This window comes from Hesperophylax consimilis, chromosome 22 (assembly GCF_061612785.1).
Source record: "Hesperophylax consimilis isolate HC1 chromosome 22, BYU_Hcon_1.0, whole genome shotgun sequence".
Taxonomy (NCBI): Eukaryota; Metazoa; Arthropoda; class Insecta; order Trichoptera; family Limnephilidae; genus Hesperophylax; species Hesperophylax consimilis.
In genome coordinates, this window is record NC_142857.1 from 4,311,365 (window position 1) to 4,339,327 (window position 27,963).

Genomic DNA, 27,963 nt, shown 5'->3' on the forward strand with positions numbered 1-27,963 from the left:
TTTGGCAAGACCCCCATCTACGTTACTCAATGGGTTGATAACGCTGTTTGTTCTGTAGCTTCAACAAAATACGGAAAGAATCCATTGGATCTAGCAAGCCGTTACTCACGGAAGGAGCAAAAAAAGATCAGTATACAGAGGCCATATGCAATTCATCAATATAACACGAATATGGGCGGAACTGAGAGAATGGACCAAAACGTTGCATGTTATCGCATTACTGTTCGCCAACAGAAATGGTGGTGGTCCATTTTTACCTGGGCCATTGATGTAACCATTCAGAATTGCTGGCTTCTGAAGCGCAAAGCCACGGGCAATTTTAAATTGGGGCAGTTAGAATTCCGTGAAGAAATATCAAAGCATTACTGCGAGAAGTATTCTATCAAGAAATACTTCAAGGCACCCGACAAACTCACCAAAATAGGTCAAACGGCGATGCAGTATGATACCTCCGTCCCCCATTATCCTGGGCCAATACCGATAACTGAGACTAATAAGGGAGGAAAACTGTCTTGTGCATCTTGTAAAAGCAAGCAGCGCATCCGTTGCATCACATGTAAGGTCGGACTATGCGTGAAATGCTTCGAGGACTATCACACTAAATAATGTTGTTGAAAATTACACTTTTTGAACAATAAAGATGAAAAAATGAAATTTCTGACTAGTTATTTGCCGAAAGATCCATATGGACCTCATCCTTCTCGAGGCTCCTGGGGGATGAGGAGACGATTTTTTCAAATTCCGAAAAAAACGTTCTTATTCTACTTTCAAAACCAACCACTCTGTGAATTTTCTGCGCGAAATTCGAAAAAAAAATAGTTCGTCATGAATGGGTTAATAAACTCGAAACTCTTAAACAAATGGTAATTTAAAAATGTGAAAATAATTTTAAAAAGTGGACAAAAATAATAGAAACTATTCCTCGTTCCTTTTTTTAGAATAAATTTAACCAAAGTTTAGTAAACCGCATTTACAAAAACATTAAAGATAGTGCCTAGGAAATAATTATACCACAACCTTATTTTTTTTATTTATTTTTTATTTCTGAACGAAGTCTTGAAGAAAAACCTTCAAGGTATTTTTTGAGGATATTCAAAATTTAAAATATTTTTTGAACAATACGAAAGGACGGCCATAAAAAGGTCATATTTCTGATTTAATTTTGATAAATGCTAAGTCTGTATTAATAATAAAAATAAATAATATTTTTTTTTCCGGCTAAGAACATCATATTTACCGTATTGCGTAATAATTTTTATTTATTTATTTATTGGTAAAGGTAAGAGACAAACAGCTTATACATAAAATACAAATATAAATATATACATGTTAAAAACAGTCAAGCCAAAAAAGTCTCCTATATTAATATTGATTGGAGATGGAGTTTTATTGCATTAAAAAAAAAATATATATATATATATATATATTTTAGGTGAGGAGGGGAGGAATAGGAATTTAGGATGAGGATAGGAGATGCTCTGGATACATTCCATACTATAGTATTAATTTTCGATCGTACGAGTTACTTCTATTCGATATTTGTGAAGTGTATTGCTAAAAATATCTATGTTTTGAAATTTAGTATTATATTGGGCACATATACGTGGAATTGGTGAATTTTTTCTAAAGTTAGTTCTACATGTAGGTAAATGAAACAAATGGGATTGCCGTGTTGATCTTGTTGGAATATGAATATTTATTAAATTCATTAGCTCTGGTGAGTCGAATAATATTTTCATTATTTCGAATTGATAAATTACTAGACACCGCCTTAAGGGTCTTTCTTCAGTCATACAATAATTTCATTCAGGAAGCTTTCCGATTTCGTTCTGCCACTTTCTATCAGCCATACGGTAATTTGCTTTCGAAGATGGTTTTCTTTTAACCTCACGGCATTGCTGCTTGAACCCATTATATACGTTAAGAGCCTACGAGAGCGGACGTGTTTTAACCGCTCCAGTTTGTTTAATCCTTTCAGAAGGTTTCCCTTGTTAAGAGATCGCTGAAAAATGTTCAGCATCCGTGTTTTATATAGTGCTTACCTTCTTATTTCACGAAATGCGCGTAACTTCTACCGTTTAGCCGGAATTTGCAATTATTATAGCATTTTAAACCGATTAAATTTTGAAAGTGAACCTAGAACAAAGATTCTCAGTGCAGTCGAAGATTTTATACCTGACTCAAGTGTCAAGTGGTGTCGGGATTTACGGGACCTTTTCAACCGAGGATGTCTGCCTGGAGGACAGATAAGCCATATTTTGTTTAAAGTTTTTGTTTTTGTTTATGTATTTTGTTACAGATGACACATATAAACTTCACTTTGACTTTGGTTCAAGATTTTGCTTATGATAGCCTGCGATAAGCGAGCCCTAAGGGTCTAAGACAGAGGTGTGAAATCGTCGGATCACGACAATAGAAAGAATTCTATTTTTTTTTTTTTTTTTTGCTGCATTTTATTTAGGTATTGGAGCCAGGAAGGAGTCTGAATGGGTCGAGAGAATGCACTAGGTGGCATGAAAGGCTGGGAGGTGACTGGAGAGACTAGGGTAGACTAGGATGAGGTGATTTTGCACAGCGGTGCTGCCAAGGTCTGTTATCTATGTGAGGATGTTGTGTCGGCGTTCTTTATTGGCAGCAGACACATGTCAGCGCTATATTAGCGGCGGACACATGCCTGAGCGGATGACGAGCCTCGTGCTGGCACAGTTGGTGGACGGGGTGGTCTCTCTCCCTGCAGCAGCTGGTACAGTTCCTTCGCTACCTAGGACTCTTGCAGCAGAGTCTCCATCTTCTGTCTTTGTCGAGCGTCACAGCGGTGCTGCCAAGGTTTGTTGTCTATGTGAGGATGTTGTGTCGGCGCTCTTTATTGGCAGCAGACACATGTCAGCGCTATATTGGCGGCAGACACATGCCTGAACGGATGACGAACCTCGTGCTGGCACAGTTGGTCTAAATAACAAATGTAGATCCTAGGAAATAAATTGTACAGCGCCCTTGAGGTGATTTTTCACAAAAACGGCGCTCTACAAATTATCCAATTATTATTATTGTTAGGAGCCAGGAATACATGGAAACGTTGTCCAAACGATGTATTCATTTTTGGCACTATCATCTTTTGTTCTGATCTTAGTCTTGTTGTGTAACTATATTACAACTGTGTAATTTACATTACATTAACAATCAAAATTTCAATATATTTATACTTTAATTGCTGACTATATTGTGATACTCTCCCTAGTCCCTTCTTGCTTATTCTTTTCAATCTTGATCTATATTCATATTCTTGCCTGTTTTTGATCTCGTTTTTCAGAACAAGAAGGAAACGAACCTGTTCTTAGGTGTAACGGCCCTCGGACTGAATATTTATGAAAAGGACAATAAGCTGATACCCAAGACGACGTTTCCCTGGTCCGAGATAAAGCATATTTCATTTGACGATAAGAAGTTTGTCATCAAGTTCATCGACAAATCATCCACCAACTTTATATTCTTCTCGCCCAAAGGAATGAACAAATTGGTAAGAAATATTTATGTATTGATTGGTAACTTTTTATGATCAGATTAAATAATAGTCTGTATTATGTGAAGTAGAATACTAAATACTGATCATTTGATATTCAAATGGTCAATTATCCAAATAACCCGTCATTTAATATTCAAATGGTCAATTATCCAAATGATCGGTCATTTCATATTCAAATGGTCAACTATCCAAATGACCGGTCATTTCAAATGGTCAATTATCCAAATAACCGGTCATTAAATATTCGAATGTCAATTATCCAAATAACCGGTGATTTAATATTCAATAGGAGAATTATCCAAATGACCGGTCATTTAATATTCAAGTGGTGAATTATGCAAATGACCGGTCATTTAATATTCAATTGGTGAATTATCCAAATGACCGGTCATTTAATATTCAATTGGTGAATTATCCAAATGACCGGTCATTTAATATTCAATTGGTGAATTATCCAAATGACCGGTCATTTAATATTCAAATGGTCAATTATCCAAATAACCGGGTCATATAATATTTAAATGGTCAATTATCCAAATGATTGGTCATTTGACATTCAAATGGTCAATTATCCAAATGATCGGTCATTTGACATTCAAATGGTAAATTATCCAAATGACTAATTATCTGAATTGTTGTAATGACCGGTTATTGGAATGATCAGTTATTGAAATTACCAGTAATATATCTGAATGACAAGACAATGAAATTATATGTTTTCCGAATGACCAGTCTGGGTCTCTCTGAATTACTTGTTATCTGAATAACTAGTTATCCGAATGATCTTTTATTGGTATTGCTGGTTATCTAAAGGACTTGTTATCCGAATAACCAGTATTAGAATTGCCATTTATCTAAATGACTTGCTATACAAATAATTAGTTATCTGAATGATCTGTTATTCCAATAACCAGTTATGTCATTACTTAATTACGTCATTCACTTGTTATCCAATTAACCAGTTATCCGAATGATCTGTTATTGGAATTGCCAGTTATCTGAATGACTTGCTATAAAAACAACCGGTTATCCGAGTGATATGTTATTAGAATTGCCAGTGATCTGAATGACTTGTTATCCGAATAACCAGTTATCTGAATGATCTGCTATTGTAATTGCCAGTTATCCGAATGATCTGTTATAGGAATTGCCAGTTATCTGATTGACCAGATATTCATATAAGCAATACTGTCATAATGATCTGTTATCTGAATAAAAAATGATCTGATGTACTAACTTTCTGTTTTTCAAATGATTCGTCATTCGAACAACCAGAGTTATCTGCATTTGTAATACACTATCTCATTAACTAGTTATTCAAATATCTTGTGACTACTGCTTTTAGGTTAATTATTCGATTAATTTGCGTTATCAACTTTATGTCTGTGATTTTATTTGACAACTGAAAACGTTCGAAGTTCAGATGTCACCGACTTTTACAGCACATTTTTACAATCACAATCCTACTCTTTTGAGTCTATAAACGATATGAATAGAAAGATATGTTGCTTTGTCTGTATGTAGTGTAAATTCAATAGGAACACACAAATATGCATCCTTTTGACTACTTGGCTGCTGAAATGTGCACATTGTAATCTAACATGAATGAATGCAATGGCAAGACTGAGAATGACCTAGCGTACTATTTAACACATCAAAAATTATGTCTGTACTCAATCCCAGGTGACTTGGAACCTGTCTCTTCGTTGTTAAGTAAAGTTAAAAATTAAGGATTAGCAATACTCATGGAATAAAAAAATAGTTATTGTCGCAGAAACAGCTTTGCTAAGCGCCCTTGAGGTAATGTTTCATTAAATAGGCGTTATAAAAATTATTTGTAAAAACCATTTAAAAATAAATAAATTTTGTTACAACTCCCAAGAGCGCCTTCGTCTGGACAGTGTAAAGACAGGGTGATTATATCGCCACTGGTTGGGCAGTGTTGCGAGGGAGGGTTAAGGGAGGGGCTCTAGGGAGGGATTTATTAATGAAGCTCTTGAAGAAGCCCGAATTATATGAAGGAGGAAAACAGGTGCCCATAGCACGTTCCACATGTGACCCGACTTACACAAAAATGTGACCATGTCTGTTGAGTTTCATGTACGTGCACCGGTGCACAGGGTATCAATACTGCTAGCTTCTTCGGGCAGGCTTTATTGAAACATCTGTAGAACAGACTCAGCATGCCTACATTGCGTTAGTGTATTAGAGATGGCTAATCGGTCTGTTAACAACAGATTGTTGGACAAGTCGCCCTCCTTTGCACAGAATCAAGTAGGTTTATCAGGTATTTTGGGACTCCAGCCCAGAGGTGGCTCCCAAATTCAATCGTTGTACGTACTTGAGTTTTGTCCAGAGTTAGCAGCTGATCATTATCGAGGAATCTGCTAACCCTGTACAAGACGCTATTTAAAAATGATTAGTTTCTTTGAACAAGATATAAAAAATTATAAGGTTCAACATTGATCTATTTTGAACCTGTCGGAAAGTTGACTAGAGAATTGGTGAGCGCTTCTATAATATTTTTTATCTTAGGATAAATTTGTTTGGAGAGTAGTTAATCATTAGTTTACTTAAAGGTGTTGAAACAGGACTTGAGACAAAATATTTTATTTGTTAAATTGCCATTCACATGGGATTGAGTTTCGCAATGGAAGTTCAGAAAGTAAATATTGTGTGTTTACGTGGTGTTAGATCTACGCAATAATTCCCGTGTTGCGCTCCACAAGGAACTCTTGCTATTTCAATATGCCCGTCCAAGCCGGCCACGTAAGTTGTGATGCATGTATTATTTTGCTGCTGTTTGACTCATCCGAAAATAATCACGCTTTAAAATTTTCCTCCAAATCACGACTAATTTGCAATAATTCTAATGGTGTTTTCGGTTTTGGCTTCAGTAGATGTGGATTTTAGAATCTTGTGTTGAAAGTTTGAATTTAAAATCTATTGTTACCATTTAATAACATAAACTTACGTATGGGCATTTGAATATAGAATCTAGTGTTGCCATTTCATAACATAAACTTACGTGTGGGCATTTGAATATAGAATCTAGTGTTGCCATTTCATAACATAAACTTACATGTGGACATTTGAATTTAGAATCTAGTGTTGCCATTTCATAACATAAACTTACGTGTGGACATTTGAATTTAGAATCTAGTGTTGCCATTTCATAACATAAACTTACATGTGGACATTTGAATTTAGAATCTAGTGTTGCCATTTCATAACATAAACTTACGTGTGGACATTTGGATTTTAGAAACTAGTGTTGAAATTTTTGTATGTCGTTTTTAATAAAATGCTAATGTTTAAATTTGGAATTTAGAATCTGATAATGAGAGTTTGGATTAACGGTGTCGTATTGTTGACATTTTCATTCATATAGAGATTTAGGATTGGCCCATATTGATATATTAACAGAACATAAATAGAACTTTCACAGAACTTGAAAATTAACTTCTGTGAATCAACTCGTCCTTACAATTTGTACAGAATCTAGTGTTGAATTTTACCATTCAGTATGTAGTCTAGTGTTGAGAGTGTTTTTCACATTTATTTGAGGTTTTTCAAAAGCACGGCTTATAAGTAGGATTCAGTTTGTAAAAATATGTTTGTTTTTTTACGGTTGATGACAATATTATGTCACATTATTTGAAGTACATATTAAATTTATTTTGTTGGAGTATTCGTGGACAGCGCCCTTGAGATGATTTTGCACAAAAACGGCGCTATACAAGTCATCCAATTATTATTAATTTATTAGCTCTTTGGTTGATAACATTAATTGTTTTCAAATGACTGATTAAAACAATTGATAAAACACAGATAGAAAAATGAATTGTTTTGCATTTGTATTTTAAAATGTTAAATGTTGTATTTTTTTGCAGATATTAGACCTATGCATTGGTAACCATGACCTCTACATGAGGAGACGGAAACCTGACACCATGGAGGTGCAACAGATGAAGGCTCAAGCTAAAGAAGAAAAACAGGTAAAATAAATAATATAACTTATACTCCCTTTCTTATGAATCTCTTGCATGTTCCTGTTAAAAAATAATCGCCTTAAAGGGACTAGCAGACATAAAATTTGTCAGTTTCGGTAAGGCCCTTTTTCCACAGGGATACGCAAGTATCCGATACTCTACGATTCAAGTATCTTTGCTACTACAACCATACATCTGCGCGGGGGTTCATAAACAGGCTGCTATATATTGGTTAAAACCCATCTTGGAATTGAACCAGGGTGTAATGTAATTTGCTAGCTCAGTGTAAAAAGGTAGGCAGATGAGTACTCGAATGCATCAGGGGTGGGGATCTTTCCAGCTCATTTCTTCGTCCATCGGTCAGGGATTGGGAAGGTCAATTCAATTATTACTCATTAATATAAAGAACAAAGGTTTATTTAACACTTTCTAAAGAAACACATGGTAGAACAGAATCTAAACTCTCTCTCCCTCTCTATAGAAACGACCGGGTGAAACGGGGAGTTTTTAAGATGGAATTTACTGTCTTGAACAACGGAAGTGGATTATAATGAAGGTGCTTACTGGTTCGCCTTGTCATGAGGGGCATAACATGCCGAGCTGGTAGTTGCCCGCGCTCCAAAGGGAGCTGCAGTTGGTTTAGTTTTGCGACGCACTTGAGAATTCGACGGAAGCGTGGTTCCATCGAGCAAAGTTTAACTTAAGATTTCGAAACATGATTGTGAATTGGCTGCGCAAAATATTTAGTTACATTCAAGAACGAGTCCGCTTCTAATAATGCGTAATCTGCGCGTCATTGTTGCGAGCGTTACAATTGTTCTGGCATGGGACGCTGCTTTCGCGACCGAGGTAGGATTAGAACTGGGTGTGCGTCCGAGGCAAGAGAAGGATTAGAACTGCCCGCGTCCGAGCTGAGATAAGATGGTGGCCGAGCGGTCGCCGTGGGTGGTCACCACGTGCAGTTAACATGACCGCGGCCATCTGGCATGGGGTAAAGCGGGGTAACACAAGTTGCTACAGTGTGATTGTATTACGTAACACATTCCCCCTCCGCCAGTAAAAGGCGACGTGGTAATGAAGCTATAGGTGCTAAAAAATCCTCATCACCTTGTCGTGAGAGAAGTAGAGAGTAAAAAGCAATGTTGATTTGAAAAGAAAAAAAAATGGTTGTGCAATCATGAAAAAACAAACATACAAGGTTATGCAGTGATGAAAAGAACAATGTACAAGGTTATGCAGTGATGACAAGAACAACATACAAAGTTATGCAATGGTGACAAGAACAACATACAAGGTTATGCAGTGATGAAAAGACAACATACAAGGTTATGCAGTGATGACAAGAACAACACACAAAGTTATGCAATTGATGACAAGAACAAAAAGGACTCTAAAATTTCATTGGTCTGTAAGCTAAGTTTGAAGAGCGTAGAGTTTTCGTAGAGTACCAAGTAGACGTAATTTCACTGAAGTTATTAAAGTTACACTTTCACTGTAACTTGACCCATTTGAGATTGCACTCTAGTATCACTAGAGCCATTAGAAATTGAACTGTGCTTCTTGGTTGTGGTTGAGAGATGATGATGCGGAGGGCAAGAAGTATCCGGGTTCTGTTGTCATACCAGCGTGAATTCCATTATGCTGATGTGGTGGGGCAGTGGTTGTCAAGGTGAAATGAAGTTGGTAATAACATGGAGTAATACCAGTAAGTTGATTGATGGTTAAAGCGCGCAGTGGCTATTATGTTGAGTTTGCATATCGGCAAGTGGTTGATTTGCACAACGGCAAGTGGTTGATTTGCACAGTGGCAAGTGGTTGATTTGCACAGCGGCTAGTGGTTGATTTGCACAACGGCAAGTGGTTGGTTTGCAAAATGGCAGGAACATGACTAACCCTGAGCTGCAATGCTTTCAATCAATGATCATTCAACAAAGAATGACAGAATATAAAAATGACAGCTACGGCAACTGTTTGGTTGTGAGTGAGGTTTTGAAAGCATTATTGTTTTGAGGTTTCGAGAATTCAACAATGATTGGTGGGGATGCGAGTCAGGTGACAATTTGTTGCAACATTAGTACACAACATGAGTATCAGACACTGACGTATCCCTGTGGAAGAAGGGCCTTAGAATGTAGGTACATTCTCTCTTATATTCTATAGGGTTTTCCAATAAGAGGTGTTTTTTTTTTTTTTTTTTTTTTTTTTTTTTTTTTTTTTTTTTTTTTTTATTGTACGACAGACAGGTAAGTCCAATTATGGTACAATTTTATTAAAACTAACAATACATGTACATATATTTTTTTAAACATGGTATAGTGATATTAAACACATCTATATCCGCTGGTAGGGCATTTAGTAAGGTCATACCTCTTGTCATGCTATGTCGGGCAATGACATCTGTCCGACCCTGCGGTATACAGAATAGGTTGTGGCTACGATTTCGACAGTATTTATCAGGAACGAATAATCCACAGCATGACAGGAGATATGGGCAATCGATAAGGTTTTTTAGTAACTTTAATTCAAATACCATGAGTCCGGCATTACGCCTAGTCTCCAGGCTTTGGTAATTTGTCTCCTTTAGCAGTTCCACGTGATGCATGAATTTCGGATATATTCCGTATGATCGCATGTAAACATACCTTAGGAATTTTTTTTGAATTTGTTCAATCATATTTATGTATTTAAGTTGATAAGGTATCCAGACAGTACTGGCGTACTCCAGCTTGCTTCTGACCACTCCGTTGAACATGGAGGTCATTGCTTCTTTGTTATTGAATTGTTTGCAAGTTCTAATTACAAAACCAAGAGTTTTGGAGCAAGCCGAGGTAAGCTGGACTATGTGGTTTGAAAATGTCAGCTTGGGATCAAAGATCACCCCAAGGTCCTTGATGATGTTTACGCGTGTAAGTACTTCACCATTCATTCTATACTGGCAGAATACCGGATTTTGTGAACGACTATAAGTCATAACAACGCATTTTTTAATATTGAAGTTAAGTTTATTTTCTACCGACCATATCATGATTGAATCGAGGTCGGCCTGCAGTTTCGAATAATCATAATCTGATTCGATTTCCTTCATCAGTTTCATGTCATCTGCGAATAGTAGACATGAGCTGTGACGTATGCAATCCTGAATGTCATCAATCAGAATGAGGAATAACATGGGACCGAGATTCGATCCTTGAGGAATTCCTGACAGAGCTGCGAACTTATGGGAGTCGTATCCATTTATATTTACATACTGACTTCTATCTTTTAAATATGACGCAAAAAATGTCAGTAAGGGTTGATTAAAACCTATTTTATGCATCTTTTTTATTAGAATATCGTGATCTACTCGGTCAAATGCCTTTGCGAAGTCCGTGTAAATTACGTCCGTCTGATGCCTACAGTCTAGGCCTTGTGCTACCCGTCGAGAGAAAGAGAGTAAGTTGGTTACCGTTGATTTCTTCGGTAAGAAGCCATGTTGATTACCTCTTAAGAAAGGCGTGATTTGTGGACTGATTTTATCACAGATAATCATTTCAAAAATTTTTGGAATTGTTGACAGTACTGCAACTGGTCTATAATTTCTGACGTCAGTCTTTTCATCAGCTTTGTGAATGGGGCTGACCCTCGTTAGTTTCCAACACTGTGGAAATGTGGAAGACATGATGCAGAGATTAAATATGTACGCAAGGGGAACACAGATATTTGGAGAGATTTTTATAATTATTGAAGGAGGAATACCGTCCGGACCAGTAGCCTTATCAGGTCGGAGATTCCGGATACAAGTTTCTATTTCCTGGATGTTGGTCAATCCGAGTGAGATATCTCCAACGTTCCAGGGTGATGCTGTTGGGAAATTGGTTTCAAGTTTAGGGGTTACTTGACTATAGACGGAATGAAAATAGTCAGCAAACTTATTTACAATTGTGTTAGGGTTAGTAAAAGTTACGCCTTCCTCAATCAAGCATGTTGGTGAGGTTGGGTTAACTTTTTGTGACCTAATATAGTTCCAGAAAAACTTTATGTCGTCTTTGATCCCATTCTGAACATTTTCCATGTATTGTTTTTTAGCAAATTTTATTTCAGATTTTAGCTCGGATCTACTCGCTGAAAATATCAGATAATCGGATTGCTTTTTGTGCAATAGATATCTTTTTCTGAGTGATTCCTTTCTTTTCAGTTTATCTATAATGCTCTTATTGAACCATATCGGATATACATCGTTTGTGATGTTGGGTTTGTTATTTGGTATACATAATTCAAAAATACTAAACAGTACATTGTTTAAATATTTCACTGCTTCGTCTACAGATTTTATGGTGTACAAAAATGTCCAATCAAAATGCGAAAGAATATTATTGCACAGTTCTATGTTTGCTCGCTTATAATTAAATTGGTGGAAATTATAATTGTGGAGCGAAGGCGGGGGCCCGCGGGGGGCGCGGCGATCGTTTTGGCGGGGTCTTCGTCTGCACCGAACCGCTCTTGATAGGCGCGCGGAAATGTCCAGCGTCGGGTGATGCTGGTCTTCATTCACCAGTGGTTCCTCGCTTCTCATCACGTCACACACATTTATATTACTAAGGATAAGATCGAGAATGTTATCGCTACTGTTCTTCACTTTATTGTACTGCGTCAGTCCATTCGAGTTTGTGAAATACGAAAAATCAGTTAAGACGTCTTTGGGTTTATTATTTAAGTTAAAATCACCCAAAATTATTATGTTCTTATTTAATAATATATTGGCTTTATTGTCTAAATGTTCATAGAAAATACGTCTATTTTCGCTGTCATCTGTGCAGTAGAAGTACACTACACATATAAACACAGTGAAGTTATCTTTACAGACTTTTACCCAGAGGTGTTCGCCATCTGTTTCTAGCTCCCTTACTCTTATTGAATTTAACGGTTTACGTACTGCGAGCAGTACCCCTCCCCCTCGTTGCCCCTCTCGGTCCCGGCGATGTACTGTGTACTGGCTGGTGGACAACAGTTCTGCGTCGAATACAGAGGTTTGCAACCATGTTTCAGTTAGAGCAATAACTTCAGAATTTTGTGAAATAACGTTGTTCGAAAATTCACCTATTTTCGTATTTAGACCACGCACATTTTGGTATTTCAACGCTAGTTTTGCCATTTTTAGGTAGGTAAAGATTTACCTGATTGTGGGCCACCTTCTTTATTTGATGGTGATAAGAATTTAAATTTAGACACAGCGATACCTGCCGGCCAGTTGGCGGCATCTAGGAATGTATCTTTCTTTTCTTCCGGGACACCTATTTTGAAGGAGGTGTAGTTCCCTTTTGCCTTCAATGAGACAATATCAAATTCGGAGTCCGGTTCAATGGTTTTGAGAAATGCGTGCACGTGTGTGCTATTGGTATCTAGGCTAAAGCGCCAAGCGTGGATATAATGCTTTCGCTCTATTGCTCGCAACGCCGTTTCTTTTTTAGTGCCCGTTATTATGAGGGATGTACGGTGTCGCGGCTTTCGTGCTTGCACCTGCCACTCACTCTGATCATCAACGTGTTTAGAATTGATTGGTTCATTCAGTGGCTTAGCTTTATTTTTTCTTGGTTTCCTTTTCTTTATTTTTTCGTCCGGGTTAGATTTCCCGAGATATTCCTCATTTGTCGGAGATGCTGATGAGTTTGTACCTTCTGCCGATTCGTCCAAGGCCGATGGCCCGCTAGATGAAGACTTGATCGGGATTGATCCTTCCGTAGAATTACCCGAGGTAGACGGCCCACTGGTTGCGTGCTCCCTCGTGCCGTAGGTGCTGGCGGCTTCCAGTGCAACTATCTTCGCCGACAGTTTGGCGACGGTAGTATTTTGTGCAACAATAAGGTTCGATTGATCACTAACCTTGTTATGTAGCTCTGTTATGATGTTTTTTAGGCCACTAATCTGGTCCGTGAGGTCCTTAATGGCAGCGGTGACCGTTTCCCAGGCTTGGGTCGATCTTGTCGCCATATCAACACTGTTATACAGTTAATATTCAGAGCACTGATAAGAACACGTCCTTCACGAACAATTCACTTGTTAGTTTTTCTTGAATAGCCCGCTATTTCGGTAGATGTTAATTTTGAAGCTGTCATTTTTTGACATTTGACAAGTAGAACTACGCCATTAATAAAAATGGAACGATACACGCTGCAACAACGCATTGAAATTATTAAAATTCACTTGAGTGAATCAAATGCAAATCATCTTGAGTGATGAGGCCCATTTCCACCTCGGTGGCTTCTTCAACAAGCAAAATTATCACATCTGGGGCCCGGAAAACCCAAGAGTTATTGTTGAAAAGCCTCTATATCCTCAACGTGTGACTGTTTGGTGCGGTTTATGGTCCGGCGGAGTCATTGGACCTTACTTTTTCGAAAATGAGGCTGGAGCAACAGTTACGGTGAATGGATCGCTATCAAGAGATGATTAATGATTTTTTATAACCGGAATTGGATGGTATTGATCTGGATAACGTTTACTTTCAACAAGACGACGCTACGTGCCACACAAGCAACGAAACCATTGATCTTTTACGATTGAATATCAAAATAACACCTCTTATTGGAAAACCCTGTATTAACAAATCTTAAAATTATATTCCCGTCGTTTTTTACCTTTTGCAAACTTTATTTCGACATACGCACATGAAAATTTGGTGTTATAAAATTTTGTACCAATTGCTGATTGAATAATTTGTTATAAAAATGGTACAATGTGCAATCACTGTATCTTCATATGAGATTTAATTTAATTCATGATTTATATGTACAAGGATTATTTACTTTTAACAGACCAGAGAACCGTTATTACTCTAATGAATGCAACTAATAAAACAGACAGACATGAAAAGACATAGAAAACTAATAAAACAAAAATGTATAACTTGAGTCCGCCTCAGCACAGGTCACCCAGTGAGGAGGACTAAGAAATACAATTTACTATACATGTATTTAACATCATATTTTGTATGTACAATGTTTAAATAGTCGCTATAATAAAAAAATAAAGAAAAACTCATAATCATGGGAAGAGTTCAAGATGGCCGCCCGCTCACAGAAGAGATTAACTAACTTTATCCGTATTGATGCAGTTTTAGAATAACGGTATGTTGTCATAACTGTATGTGTATTGATTGAACTTTGTCTTTTTCAGAGGCGTCAGATAGAGCGAAACAAGCTGGCGCGCGAGAAGCAGCTCAGAGAAACGGCCGAGAGAGACCGCGCCGCCATGGAACAGAGGCTCATGCAGTACCAGGAGGAGATACGGCTCGCTAACGAGGCTTTGGTACGTATCTTAATAGGATGAGCTTGCAATGGTTGAATTTGATAGGCAGAGGTATTTGAAATCTTAATTTAAATCTAAATAAAAAGGTAACGTTCTTAACTGAGGATCATCGAACCCTGGACTTCTGGACCGGAACAACATTGTAACCTGATTATTTTAGTCTTGAATGGAGAAAAGAGTGTCGGAGAATATAATACATTTATGAAAACCAAGCGGTTGGATACAGAAGTTGAGACATCCCAAGAAGACATGGCACGATCAAGTGAACCGCGTGTCGTAAAAGAATATGTATAGATGTGCTGGGAGTGCACCAAGATGGATTAGTGCTATGGTCCTCCGCCTATCACCGTGCAAACCTCATTTTGTTAGAAGGGCAGAAAAAAAGTTTGAAAGACAAAAGTAATAGGTTTTTTATCATTTTGTTTACTATCAATTTTATAAGAACTAACTATGAATGAGGAGATGCAAAATTAATGAAAAGGTATTCAAACCACGCTGCTAAATTGACAAACAAATTCAATTGCATAATAATTATGCACGGTGTCTGGAAACTAGTAGTACAAGCGGGGAACTGCGAATCTACATCACACAGAGAATCCATAAATGTTTTTTATTCAGTGACTAAAGTGTTAAAAAAACTATTGGAGCAGCGTTCAATTCATTTTTAAAGACAATAAACAGCTGATATTAACCCCCTAGTAAACAATTTTACCAAATTTAACCTAAAAAGTTTCAACTTTGGACTCGATTTACTCAAAAACGAAAGATCAAATAAAAAAAAGTTATACTGCAAATTGACTCCAAATGTGATTTAGATTAACCTGTTTCCCTGCTTGTAGTTTGCAGACATCATGTATTACTAGCTGTCAACTGTTGTTTTCTTTATATTTTGAGTAACAATTTTTAAAAAATGAATCCACCCTTGTATTTAACATACTTACGAGAATTCATTTTCCAGAGGCGTTCCGAAGAAACTGCAGATTTGCTGGCGGAGAAGAGCCGAGTGGCGGAAGAGGAAGCGTCGCTCCTGTCGCAGAAGGCCTCTGAAGCCGAACAGGAGATATCTCGCATGCGGCTGAGCGCCATACAGACTGAAGAAGAAAAGGTATACATGGTTCGTTAATCAAATACAATATGGCATGCCATAAGAACTAAACCAAGTCCGCACAAAGAGTGCTCATGTCATTTTCAAATAACAAAAGCATGCTTACTGAAAGATAGAAGATTTTGGTAAATGTCTTTAATATTAATGTACGGTCTGTGGAAATAAGTTGCATGTTAACCTTTGCATACCTGAAAGTAAAAATCACATGCACCCGAAGGGGGTCACTGAGTCCCCCTTATATCGTGGAGCAGTCGTGTCCCTTAATATTATTTTTTCCCTTTCCAGTAACACTTAAATACGTAATATTACACAAATGAAAAAAGTTCTTTGCTTAAAACCAAAACTTTATTTCAGTTATACAGGTTGACCGATTTTAGTTGATCTCAACCTTCATCAGGATAATAAACATATAAACTTAGTTCAAAAACAAAGAACTTTTCACATTTGTATGTCAAGTCACAAGCATTTCAATTCTTCTTCTTCGATGGCGCTATAGCCCATATCGAGCTTTGGCCTCCTGCAACAGTCGCCTCCAACTCCTCCTGTCCTCAGCGGCTGACTTCCAGTTTGTCACCTGGAGAAGCTGTGCTGCATCCCCTCTTACCTCATCTTCCCACCTCAATTACCGAATAGTTTTTCTAGGATTACCTAATTTATATTTGATGTAAAAAACATCGCAAAAAAACTCTCATTTGGGGGTAGTCTATTACCCCCCTCCAGTGCGATAGGGTTAATGGTTTGCATTTGTGTTGGCTACGAAACTCCTTATTCTTGAGTCATTGCTGAGAATTGTGACACCGCTACAATTGTGCTGATGAACCCGGTTCCTCTACTCCTCACGATCCTGCGCTGCATGGAGAGCTAAGGACACCGATGTTCTAAATGCCTGTTTTAAGTGATCAGTCCAACGGGTTTGGTGGTCTTCCCGGTAAAACTTTAGAGTTACATTTTTTTATACAGATTTTAGTTAAAATAACTACTAAAACTTTCAAGCATGATTTCGTAATCGTCTTAATTTTTATGTATTTAGTTTTTTTTTACATTTTATTTATGGTTGAATATGATAGTTCATGAGATACAGGTAATCTTTAGTCCTATGCAAAATAACACTAGTTAAAAAGTTTGTAACTAAGGGAAAAATGATGTTATAATTTTTTTTTAATAAACTACATAATTAATACTAAAATAATTAATTGTCTTGGCAGTATTTAAACTGATCAGCTTAAACATACCGAATTACATTTGTAATGTTGTTAATTTGTTGTAGTTACAAATCCAACTGAAAGATGTTGGTAGAGTGTGTAGATTTAAGTTATTGATATTTAGTTTATTTAGTTTTAAGATATTTCCATAGGTGGCAGTAGTTACACCACAAGACAGAGACAACGTGTTGGCTATACCCGAATGGTTACGAATACAGGCAATGCTAGCTGATCTCCAGGCCGGCAGCTCAGTACGAGTTCCTTCCCTTGCCAGAATAACTCAGAGTCTCCTATAGAACGGACGTATGTCCCTCTAGATATTCATTGTAATTATCTCACAATAATATAGAAATTCATAGTCATAGACGGACCAAAGTATTTATTATAAAATCCCGATCATCAAGTGTATTGCTATTTAAGAAGAGATATATCAGTACACTACAACATTATTAATATATAAAATTATTTTCATGTTTCTTGGCAACTGTCTCTCTAATGTGTATAACAAACATGTGTTCACTGTATGAATAATTTTCATGTTTTAGGTTTCTTGGTAACTGTCTCTGTAATGGGTGTATAGCAAACTTGTATTCACTGTATGAATGATTTTCAGATACATTTAGAACGGAAGACCAGGGAAGCAGAATTCCTAACGGCCCGCCTTGTGGAGGAGTCAGAGAAGAGAGCTGCGGAAGCTGATAGACTGAAGGTATTCATTACTCAAGAATTAACCTCATTCATATATGTAATGTAACATTCGTTTAAACCCTTCAGGTCTCTGGCATATTGACCGTTACATTTCTTAAAAATGCTGTCAGAAAGTCTGAGAATTGGTATGTATTTCTGCTTCTCAATAAAATCCGAATAAATGGGATATTTCTGAACGTATTCGAAAACTAAAAATTGTTTTGGAAAGTTCATGAAAAACACCTTAAAATTTTAATATTAGAAATAAACATATAATTTTTTTAATGTTAAAATTTTGAAATCAAACATAAAAAGTTTTTTTTCACCTTGCGTTTTTTCATCTTACTTGTAATGAAAAAAGACACATATTTTATTATTAGACAAATGTATTATAAACATAACAAATAATTATAAGCAATAATTAGTCGCCTGAAATATCAATACAAATTGAAAATATCTCCCGAGTAAAAATAAATGCTGCTGACGGGAATTTATTTTTACTCTGGAGATATTTTCAATTTGTATTGATATTCCGGGCGACTAATTATTGCTTATAATAATCTTGTCAATTCGAATCAATTTGTGGTTTTATTGTGGACTGTAAATAATATTTTAAACAACTGTTGGGGTAGCTGTGGTTAACAGTTAGAATTGGAAAGGGATTCGGACTTACCCTTGGTCTTTGTTACGTCTTGTTGCAAATGGATATTATGGTCTTAAAAGGACACTGGGGGTGATCACTGCATAACTTCCATAATAGACTTGAATTAAACACACTGAAGGAACATGTTCACTGCATAGGTTTTCTTAACAGACTGGTTATGTATAATAAATTGTTGCAATGTCAGTGATGCAGATATGTAGGTACTCCACACTGTCAGACAGGGAAAGGTAATTGAATGGAGGAATGCAGGAAAATATGTTAAAGGGAAATGCATATAGTTGTGTCAATACCTGCAATAACTTTAACAAACCAAATCATTTATTAATATTAATTGCTTTAAAAATTATGACAGTTTTCGTTGCGATTAGGTGGCGAACAGAGACGCATGCATCCAATATTGCGAGAAGACATAGATTTGGCCGGACAATATTGTCGTAGTATCGGTAGCCGAGCGAACTCAACGTCAAGACACGGTAATACGTTGACAAGAATATGCAATACATACACAACAAACTTCACCGACAGTACGAAAATCTTGACGACAACTTTCCAGCAAGGATTGGCGTAAAATGCCCTTGTTTATCAGAGCCTAAAATTATCATAGTAACTGTGGGAACATAGCGAAATGGTATGATAGTAATTTATTAAATAAACCAGTTCTCCTTTCAGAACGAGTTGCTCCAGGCGCGGGTGGCAGAGAAGCAGGCCAAGGAGAAGTTGCTCCACTTCCTCAGCAGGAACACCTCCACTACATTAACCACAGTAAGTCACCGCAGATTATGCATTCAACTGGGATGGTTTGCCAGGTAGGATACATGGTGAGGGTGGTGGATAGCCAACCTCCAAAGAGGCTTTTTTTAGAATTAACCTGCAGAACAAAAAGTGTACTGGAAGTGTAAATCAAAAATCACTTCACTTTTTATGCCGTTTATACAATAAAAAAATGTAAATAAATTTTCAACCGTCAATGAAAAAATGTTGCCAATTTGTAATCATGCACTTTGACAATTTTTTGGATTTTATCCATGTATAAATCATGTATAAATATTTTACTAATTTTTTCAACGATAAACAAATCACATATCGACTCATTATAGAAAAAAAATAAAACTACTTTAAATTGTTTGGGCGCCCCGGTCATATCTGTCCTTCAGAATCTCTAATGCAAAGGCTCTCAAACTTCGAGATTAGATTGAGATTTAAAAAAAATCTAGTGTCCCCCATATTTTAAATATTTTTTAACTTACGTTTTTACATTCCATCTGTTCTAACTAAATAACCATCACGCCGTTTCCCTTAGGGGTAGGCAGAGAGGACGGACCGCCAAACAACTCGGTCTTGGCACACACTCCTTGCCTCATTCACATTCATATATCGTCTCATACATACTCTTCTATTATTCTGACTCTTGACACGGCCCGACTCAAGTATCTGATTCACTTGGTCGTGCCATGTCTTCCTCGGGCGTCCCCGACTTCTGCTACCATTCACATTTGCATCGTATATTCTCCTTACATTCCTTTCTTCGCTCATTTGCTCTACATGCCCAAATCATCTAAGCGTCCCTTTCTTGATCTTACTCATTACGCTTACATCAGCCTTGCACTCTTTGCGAATCTCCACATTTCTCACACGAACGTACATGGTTTTACAACACATACGCCTCAGTTATCTCATTTCTACAACATTCAGTCTACTTTCATGCTTTCTCTGCCAGTTCCATGCCTCACTTCCGTACATCAGGGTAGGTACCAGAACTCCATTGTGGACTGCTAGGTTCGCTTCTTTGGACACTGCTACACAGTAATTGCAAATATAATTTTAAAACATGCATTATTAAATGGATAGGATAGATAGGGTGAGACCCATATCTTATTTCTGAGATCAAAGAATGTTTCAATGAAAAGAAATAAAACTTTAAATAAATTAATAATATTTATAAGTAAAATAATAACATTAATAATTATTAACATTAAAATAAGGTTTTAAATTTAAAACTTACCTAATGTGAAGGATGAATCTGATGCATCATGAGTTTGTTAATATCAGGCTGGAAATTTCTTAAAAACAGCCTTATGTCGCCGCATTCAATAACTTGCAGCCGAAATTCAAACAAGTAAGATAATCATGTCAATTCATGCAGGGTTGTTAACCCTAGATAACTAAACTGTTTTCATTGTTTCATTGTAACTACACTTTCGTCGAGTGGACTACGCAATAAAACACTAGAAATACAGTGGTGCCTCACACAACGAACTTAATTCGTTCCAGGAGCAAGTTCGTTATGCGAAAAGTTCGTTATGTGAAACGCGTTTTCCCATAACAATACATGTTAAAAAAAATAATTCGTTCTGTAGCATAAAATATGGTAAGATGACATAAAAAAAAGATAAATTTTTTGTTATTATTTTTATTTAGATACATCTAAAAACATAATGAAAAAAACACACATTTTTTAATTTTAAGAAATAATCGAATCTTGCACATCTTCATCCATTTTCCGCCGATGGTGCAGTGAAAAACCTGTCCAAAGTCGTTTGTTTCTCTCTTTTCTTCAACATCTGCCGGAAATAACGGACAAGAGTATCGGAGTACAGCTACTTTGGCTGATTTTATTGCATCCTTGTTTTTCAAAATGGTGAAAATGGTGGTCTTGTTGAGGCCAAACTCTTTGACGAGGTCACACTGTTTTACCCCACATTCACTCCTTCTAATTATTTCCTGTTTCATTTCAAGAGAAATCACCTTCCTGCTTTTTTTAGAACCCATCATATAAAAAAAATTTTGAGTTTATCTTAAAAGGACGACTGCCGTGATACGTGTGCGATTTAATTCGTAATGAAGAACGATTGCTGCGATACGTGCGTAAGTTAAGCGTACTACGCAGTGACTAACGAGTCTAACGACTGCCTGCGCGGGAGGATGCAATTAATCGGCAGTGATCGTAGAAGATCGGGCGACTTCGTTGTGTGAAGCGAAGTTCGTTGTATGAATCGTGAAATGAACGAAAAGGAAGTTCGTTGTGTGCAGCATTCGCTGTGCGAGGCGTTCGTTGTGTGAGGCACCACTGTAAATCAAAAATATTTAATTAAGATAGGAACTTGTTACATGGCACAAAAGTAAGGTTTATAATGAACAAATTACGTACAAATTAATATCAAAATATCAGTCTACACAGTGACCACACATGTCAACATGATGTGGACCACAAATAGCCCCTCTACATCTGGTGCAACGGTGTTTGGTCATCCTCCGGGCCTTGGATGGACACAGGTAGCTAATTTTAGGCACGTTTGACGTAGATGGAACCGGAGCTTCTATTGTAGAAGATTCGCCAACATTAACAATAAATATAAGAATACATAAATATATGAATGTACGCACCTAAAAAATAAAAATTGTTGTTATAACTAAACTTTCGTCCAGTGGACGACGAGATGGTCATAGGGCACGTCCTAGTAAGCGTGTGGCCGCAATCGCCTCATGTGCTGCACTGTTTACTCAAATTAGGTAGGTAATGAAAGAGTCAAGGTCGGGGAGCGGGGGAAAGTAGGTGATTTCGAATTTTGCTGAGTAGCGCGTCATCGCCACGACGAGCGATTAGTTATCTAGGGTTACAATTTGACTGCCACATACACTGCACGAACTGAAGGTGGATATTCCGATACAGTTTTTCATACAATCTTTGAGGAACCAATGACGGTGATAAAAAATATATAATTCCATTACTAGTGTTTTTACTTAATTTAAAACTAACTAACTAAAGTGGTGAATATCCAGTTTTGTTATAAGGAAGTAAATACTTTTATTATTTAATTCAGCTAGATTCCGTCAGATACTTACTTATAAATAGAATTTGTCTGCCGTCGCCTCCCTGGATTTCCTAAACGCCCCCTAATTTTCTTTGAGCCTTCTACTGCCCTCCTGAAACCCTCCAGCACCCACAAGGAAGCGATATCGCACACTTTAAGAATGTTTGCTCTAATGGCATATAAGGCTAGTAATGTCTTTCAAGGCTTAAAGGGTTAAACAACGCTACTGAAATCATGAGACCCGCGTCGGCACCAATCATTGTTTTAAAGCTTACGCATTGTTACAAAATATCTTGACACAAGTGACGCCTTGTTTAAAGTCTCTGCGACGTGAATCGGAATCACCTCGCCCGGCTGGCCGCGGTTAATTTGTACCTGTGTGTAAACCTCCGCGCAGATGTTTGGCAGTAGTTGCCAATATAATGGAATCGTCGAGTATGAGATACTTGCGTATCCCCATGAAAAAAAGGCTAATAAGGAATTGTAAAAATAACCCATTCTCATGAGGAAAAACAATAACCAACTGCAAATGTTTCACACTCATCTGGCATAACTCTTGACTGTGTGCCGGTCCCAGAAGAATCGATGACAATAGCACTAGATTATTAGGTAACCTTGCGTTAATATATAGAATAGTTGGTGTTGTTTTCTTTCTCTTCATTTTTAAAGATGAAATATGTATTCAGAAACTGTGATTCTAATTCATACCTTTTCCAAACTGCTCAATTTTTTTTATCCCATTTGCCAAAACAATGTTTGGCTAAAGATTTGTTTTAAAAAGATTTGTTTGGCTGATACATACTTTTCCACAAAGCTACACAATACACTTACACTGGCGATTGGACAGAACACAAGGGCCAGTTTGTTCCACAGATTCTAGATTTGAACAATTCATTGAATTTTAAAGATAATTTTCAAGTTTTATTCAAGTTCATCATTTCAGTTATGTGAAACAAGTGGCTAATTTTTTTTTTCTACATTAACTTCACTCAGGAGGCCCTGTGGAAAATAAGGATCTTAGGGCCTATGTCATCTTTGGGGATACTGTGTGAAGGGTCTTTTTAGGAAAGGAAGGATGGGAAGGAAAAAGTATGAGGTGTGGTTTTCCTAGCGAGACACGCACAGTACATCACCCATATACTTAATAAAATTGATTACTTATTAGAATTCGGATTTTTTTTTATTCATTCAACCTAATTAATGTACTTAATAAAGTTGAATGAATCGAATTCTAATATTGTTGATATTTCCAGACCCCCATGCCGTCCATGCTGTTCCCCTCCTCGTGCTCGCTGCCGTCCGACCTGCAAACCGACCTGCAGTCGCTGCACATATCCGGCCGGGACCCGGAACCGCTGACAATGGAACCCATGGTCACCGATCTGACATCCTACGAGCTTATGGCTGACGGAGACATACAGCAGCTATCCCTGGAGATTGAAAAAGAACGGTAACTTGCTTATATTTACATACCAAACTCAGTCTTGTGATTGCTATTTATCAAGCTGACTGTCTCCAATTTGATGTACGCTTTATGAAGATAGATTAATTTGCATTTTACAACTTTTATCACTGAAACCATTGTAGGATTCTGCAGGTCACAAAGACTGTGATGGACTAGTTATTTGGACAGAATTCCAGATAGCGGGACACGGAAAATCACAAACATAGAAGTGTGGATGCTTGAAGGAGAGTAGGAGCAAGGTGGTAAGGCCTGAAGACTGAGGACTAGATCTTTCAATCCGGGGATCTCGAAAACCGGGATCCTGGAAATCCCAGACTTTTGTCGGCACAGTGATCTCGGTGGTACGCTACTTTGCTTGTCTTAACACCGGGATTATGGAATATTTTAATGAAAATTAAAACACTATTTTTAGTACATAATCTGCTATCTTTTAATTTGATAGATAACTTCGTGTGATTTTGCAATACAGGCTTTTCAATTTATAATAGTTTTTTCTTCTACTGGTACCCTCTCCTTTCGGGAGTTGGCTATCATCAGGGCAGTCTTAACCCTGCAAGCTGGTCTGGAACAATCTTACGTCTTAACGTTTGGTTCAGTTTCCAATATATACAACGTCAATGCTGCTGCTACTGTAAAATCCTAATTTATCTCCTTAGCGTGGACTACCTGGAGAAGTCCAAGCACCTACAGAACCAGCTGCGAGACCTGCGCACGGAGATTGAGGTGCTGAAGGTGGACGAGAAGCAGTCGGAGCTGGACCAGCTGCACGAGGACCAGGTCAGGCTCGGGGAAACCAAATACTCTACTCTTAAGAAGGTCAAGTCGGGCTCCACCAAGGCCAGGGTGGCATTCTACGAGGAGCTCTAGATATCTCGATAACTCTACCTAACTATCGGGAGATTGTGATTTTTAGGCTGTCGGAAAGAACTGAACCATTTTAATATCTTCTCATATCTAATTAATTATTTTCGGATATTACCTCAACTAGTTCAAAATATAAATGTCACTTTATCAATTATGATTTTGGCTCTAACGAAAGTATATTTTTTTTTATTGAAGTTAAAAAAGGAATTACTTAGATAATAATACAATAATTTTTGCTTTGCACCATTTTTGTAAAAAAATCATCTTAAGCACGCTGTGTCGGTATTTATGAAACGATTTCTGCAATTTTATTAAGACAACACACATTTTATTATTTTATGAGCAGGCAGCATATTGCTGATGCGCTCAATTCTAAGTTCACAGTAAGTTTGCTTATCAGTAATTGAGTTGATTTAAATTTTAAACAATAAGTCAATCCTTTCTTCTTCTCCAAATGGGAATCCAATCGAGTTTTATTTTGGTCCTGCCGCCAAAGGTTTTTTTGTAGTTAAGAGCTGCAGTGCCGAGAATGCGCCATTCGGCCATGTCGTTCTTTGGCGTCTTATTTAACGTATTTAGTCCACAATCTTGTGATAAACTGCCATGTTATCTGAGGTTTTAGATCACATTGTTTAAAATACAGTTTATAGGCATGAAAACAAATTTAATTGTACAACGGTAAAGAGCAGGACGTTCATTATGAAATTTGCCTCTAAACACTTGCACACTAACACATTACACTTTTGACACAGAACTGTGTCTCAAATACCCAATAACATTTTTTTTTTTTTTTAAAGAAAAACAAACATTCTCAGGTTACGAATAACCTGACGGTATTTGAAAATCTCCTACTACCACCACAGTAAGGGGAAAATGTTGCTTGTGTTGTGATGGAGGACTTATCTAGCCGAGGTAGATCTGATATTTATCTGATGTAGACAGTAATTTTACTCTTATTTTAAACGTCTAGTGTGTGCAAAATTTCGTCAATAATTATAAAATTCTGCTTTAAAGGGTGGGAAAAGGGGACGGGGTGGTTTTTCGAAATCTCATGTAAACAGTGACCTTCCTCATATTTTGAAGGTCAATTTTTTAAAATTTCATCGATCTCGAAATAAAACTGTAGATTTGTATAAAAATCAAATCCACACAGCCCGCCTGACACTTTGCCAGTATGCCAGGTGTTTATTATTAAGTTCCATGTTCCAATTCCAATAATAAAATTAAAATTAACTGAAATACAGCTTAATTAATTTTTAGGTTAGGTTTAAAATGGTTCAGTTTTTAGTGACATTCTCGCAGTTGCCAATTCTTTCCTCGTAAAAGTCCCAAGACTTGTGACAATAATACGTACAATACAACTACATAATGAACCAAGAGACAATAGGATGAAAGAGATTTTCATAAGAGTATACCAAATTGTAATTTAGTTTTTGAGTCAAATTTATTTTAACTATTTTAAATATTATTTTATTTTATGCATAGTTTACTCTGCGCTTCTATGAAATGTTGACAATTTTCATACTGACTAGGTAAACGATTGTTTATTTTTAGGCAATTGACATTACGAAGATAAGGAATGTTCCTTGAGTGAAGTTTTGACTGCTCTAGCAATGAAAAACCATTTTCTCCATAAATAACTTTTATATTTGCCGCCGTATGATTTATAATACATTGAAATGAGGGATCGAACGTCATTATTACATCCCCGATCACGGTACAAATAATTATGCGATACGTAATTTATTATATTGTCTTTTTCTAGACAAATATTAGTTTATTGCTAATGGCGCAGTTAAAATTTCGCTTTGTAGTAATACTTTACTATTATTTTATAATAGATTTATTTTATGAATCATTTTAGCAAATATCCCATAATAAATTTTTTGAATTATGCATATTTTTTAGCATAATAATAAAACTAATCGCATACATTTTTATTTTCATGGTTTTTAAATCAATTTTCGCATGTTTTTTATTCTTTTGTTATTATTACACACAGAAGAACTTCTGTTCAGATAGGTAGGTACTGTTAAATACCTATATAAATAAATTCTGGCAAGACCAAGTTAACCAATAATATTTGTCGTGTGCATACATCGATGATATAAAATCCTTTATTACTGACGTTAATCGTCGTGAACAAGGATTATTATTTATAAATGAATGTTTAATTTTACCCAAATGAAAATATTACATATTTATATTCTTGAATGGAATGTTATCAGAGTTGAGGCTTGATTTGAATAATTATTATTAATGTTAAGCCTTGTTCACATGGGGAGCAAATGTTCGTCAACATAACTTTTTAACGTGGGCTAAGTTTGACATAAATTGACACAATGCTCACGTTTTTACCATCGATTTTTTTTTACCAGTTTTACATTTTCTGCTTGGTTTTAAATCAACACAGTTGAAGTTTTTCGGCATGTTCTGCATATCGCTTGCTTCAACATCTGGAATTTTTAACTTTACCAAGGCATGTACCGATTGCTCAGCGAAATTGTTGAGTTGTAAAACTCACACCATCCATTTACATTTCCCTGTCAAATCATGTTACTTTACTTTATCTATAAATTGGATTTAACAAAACAAGGTACGGTTCATCTGTGAATTAAAATTTTTCATTTTGTAATGATACATTTTTACAGATGATAAAAACGTGAACAAAGTACAATAACTTTAATTTGATTCTCTCAATGTATTCTTTTTCTACTCAATACAAGTGTGTTTAACTGTAACTATCAAGTAACCATTTCGTCGAGTAGATTTGCTAAGTTTTGAATTTTAAATGTTTCTGTTTATTAAACAACCTCTATGCTGAAGAATTACACAAATTCTTTTTTTTTAAATCCAAAATTGTAATATTTTATCATTGAATACAGTATTAACGACTCTCAAATGAAAAATGTGAAACAGAAAAAGATTCTGTCGCGTCTAGGAATTGAACCCAGGACCTGTTCCTTGCCGGGGAAGTGCTCTGAACGCTGAGCTAATTCAATTTTATCAACTTACATTATTTTTATCTGTTTCTTACTTTGACTGATAGTTACCAACATTATTTTTATTGGCTGCTGTCTTTATGTATATTGCAAGATTCTACCCGAACTAAATGCAATCTATATAGTGTCTCAGATAAATGTAACCATTTTTAATGTAATGTGTGACATCTATTGACTTGTCTACAAGTCCAGGATGAATATTTTTTATTTTTGTTATAACTTAATGAGTAAAACCTGAGAGTTGTAAATCTTGTCTTCAATGATTAAATATTATAATTTGACTAAAGTAGTCTGCATTTTCAGTGTGCAATTGTTAAATTTGAAAATGCTTACCGAAATTTGCTTTATGGATTATAAAGTATA

The 27,963-nt window shown here is 36.5% G+C and overlaps 1 protein-coding gene across 2 annotated transcripts in view; it reads left to right on the forward strand.

The window, feature by feature from the left end:
* Mer (ezrin/radixin/moesin family protein merlin) overlaps positions 1–27,701 on the forward strand; it is a 44,481-nt gene extending 16,780 nt beyond the window's left edge. The window contains exons 6-13 of one of the 2 annotated variants that reach the window (XM_089645191.1): positions 3,311–3,517; positions 7,417–7,521; positions 14,668–14,799; positions 15,758–15,904; positions 17,720–17,815; positions 19,115–19,219; positions 23,523–23,719; positions 24,391–27,701. In XM_089645191.1, coding sequence (XP_089501317.1) covers positions 3,311–3,517; positions 7,417–7,521; positions 14,668–14,799; positions 15,758–15,904; positions 17,720–17,815; positions 19,115–19,219; positions 23,523–23,719; positions 24,391–24,601 — 1,200 coding nt within the window. In that variant the 3' untranslated portion in view covers positions 24,602–27,701. The remainder of the gene's footprint in view (positions 1–3,310; positions 3,518–7,416; positions 7,522–14,667; positions 14,800–15,757; positions 15,905–17,719; positions 17,816–19,114; positions 19,220–23,522; positions 23,720–24,390) is intronic. The other variant, XM_089645193.1, reaches the window with a different exon arrangement.
* Positions 27,702–27,963: the final 262 nt, after the last annotated feature.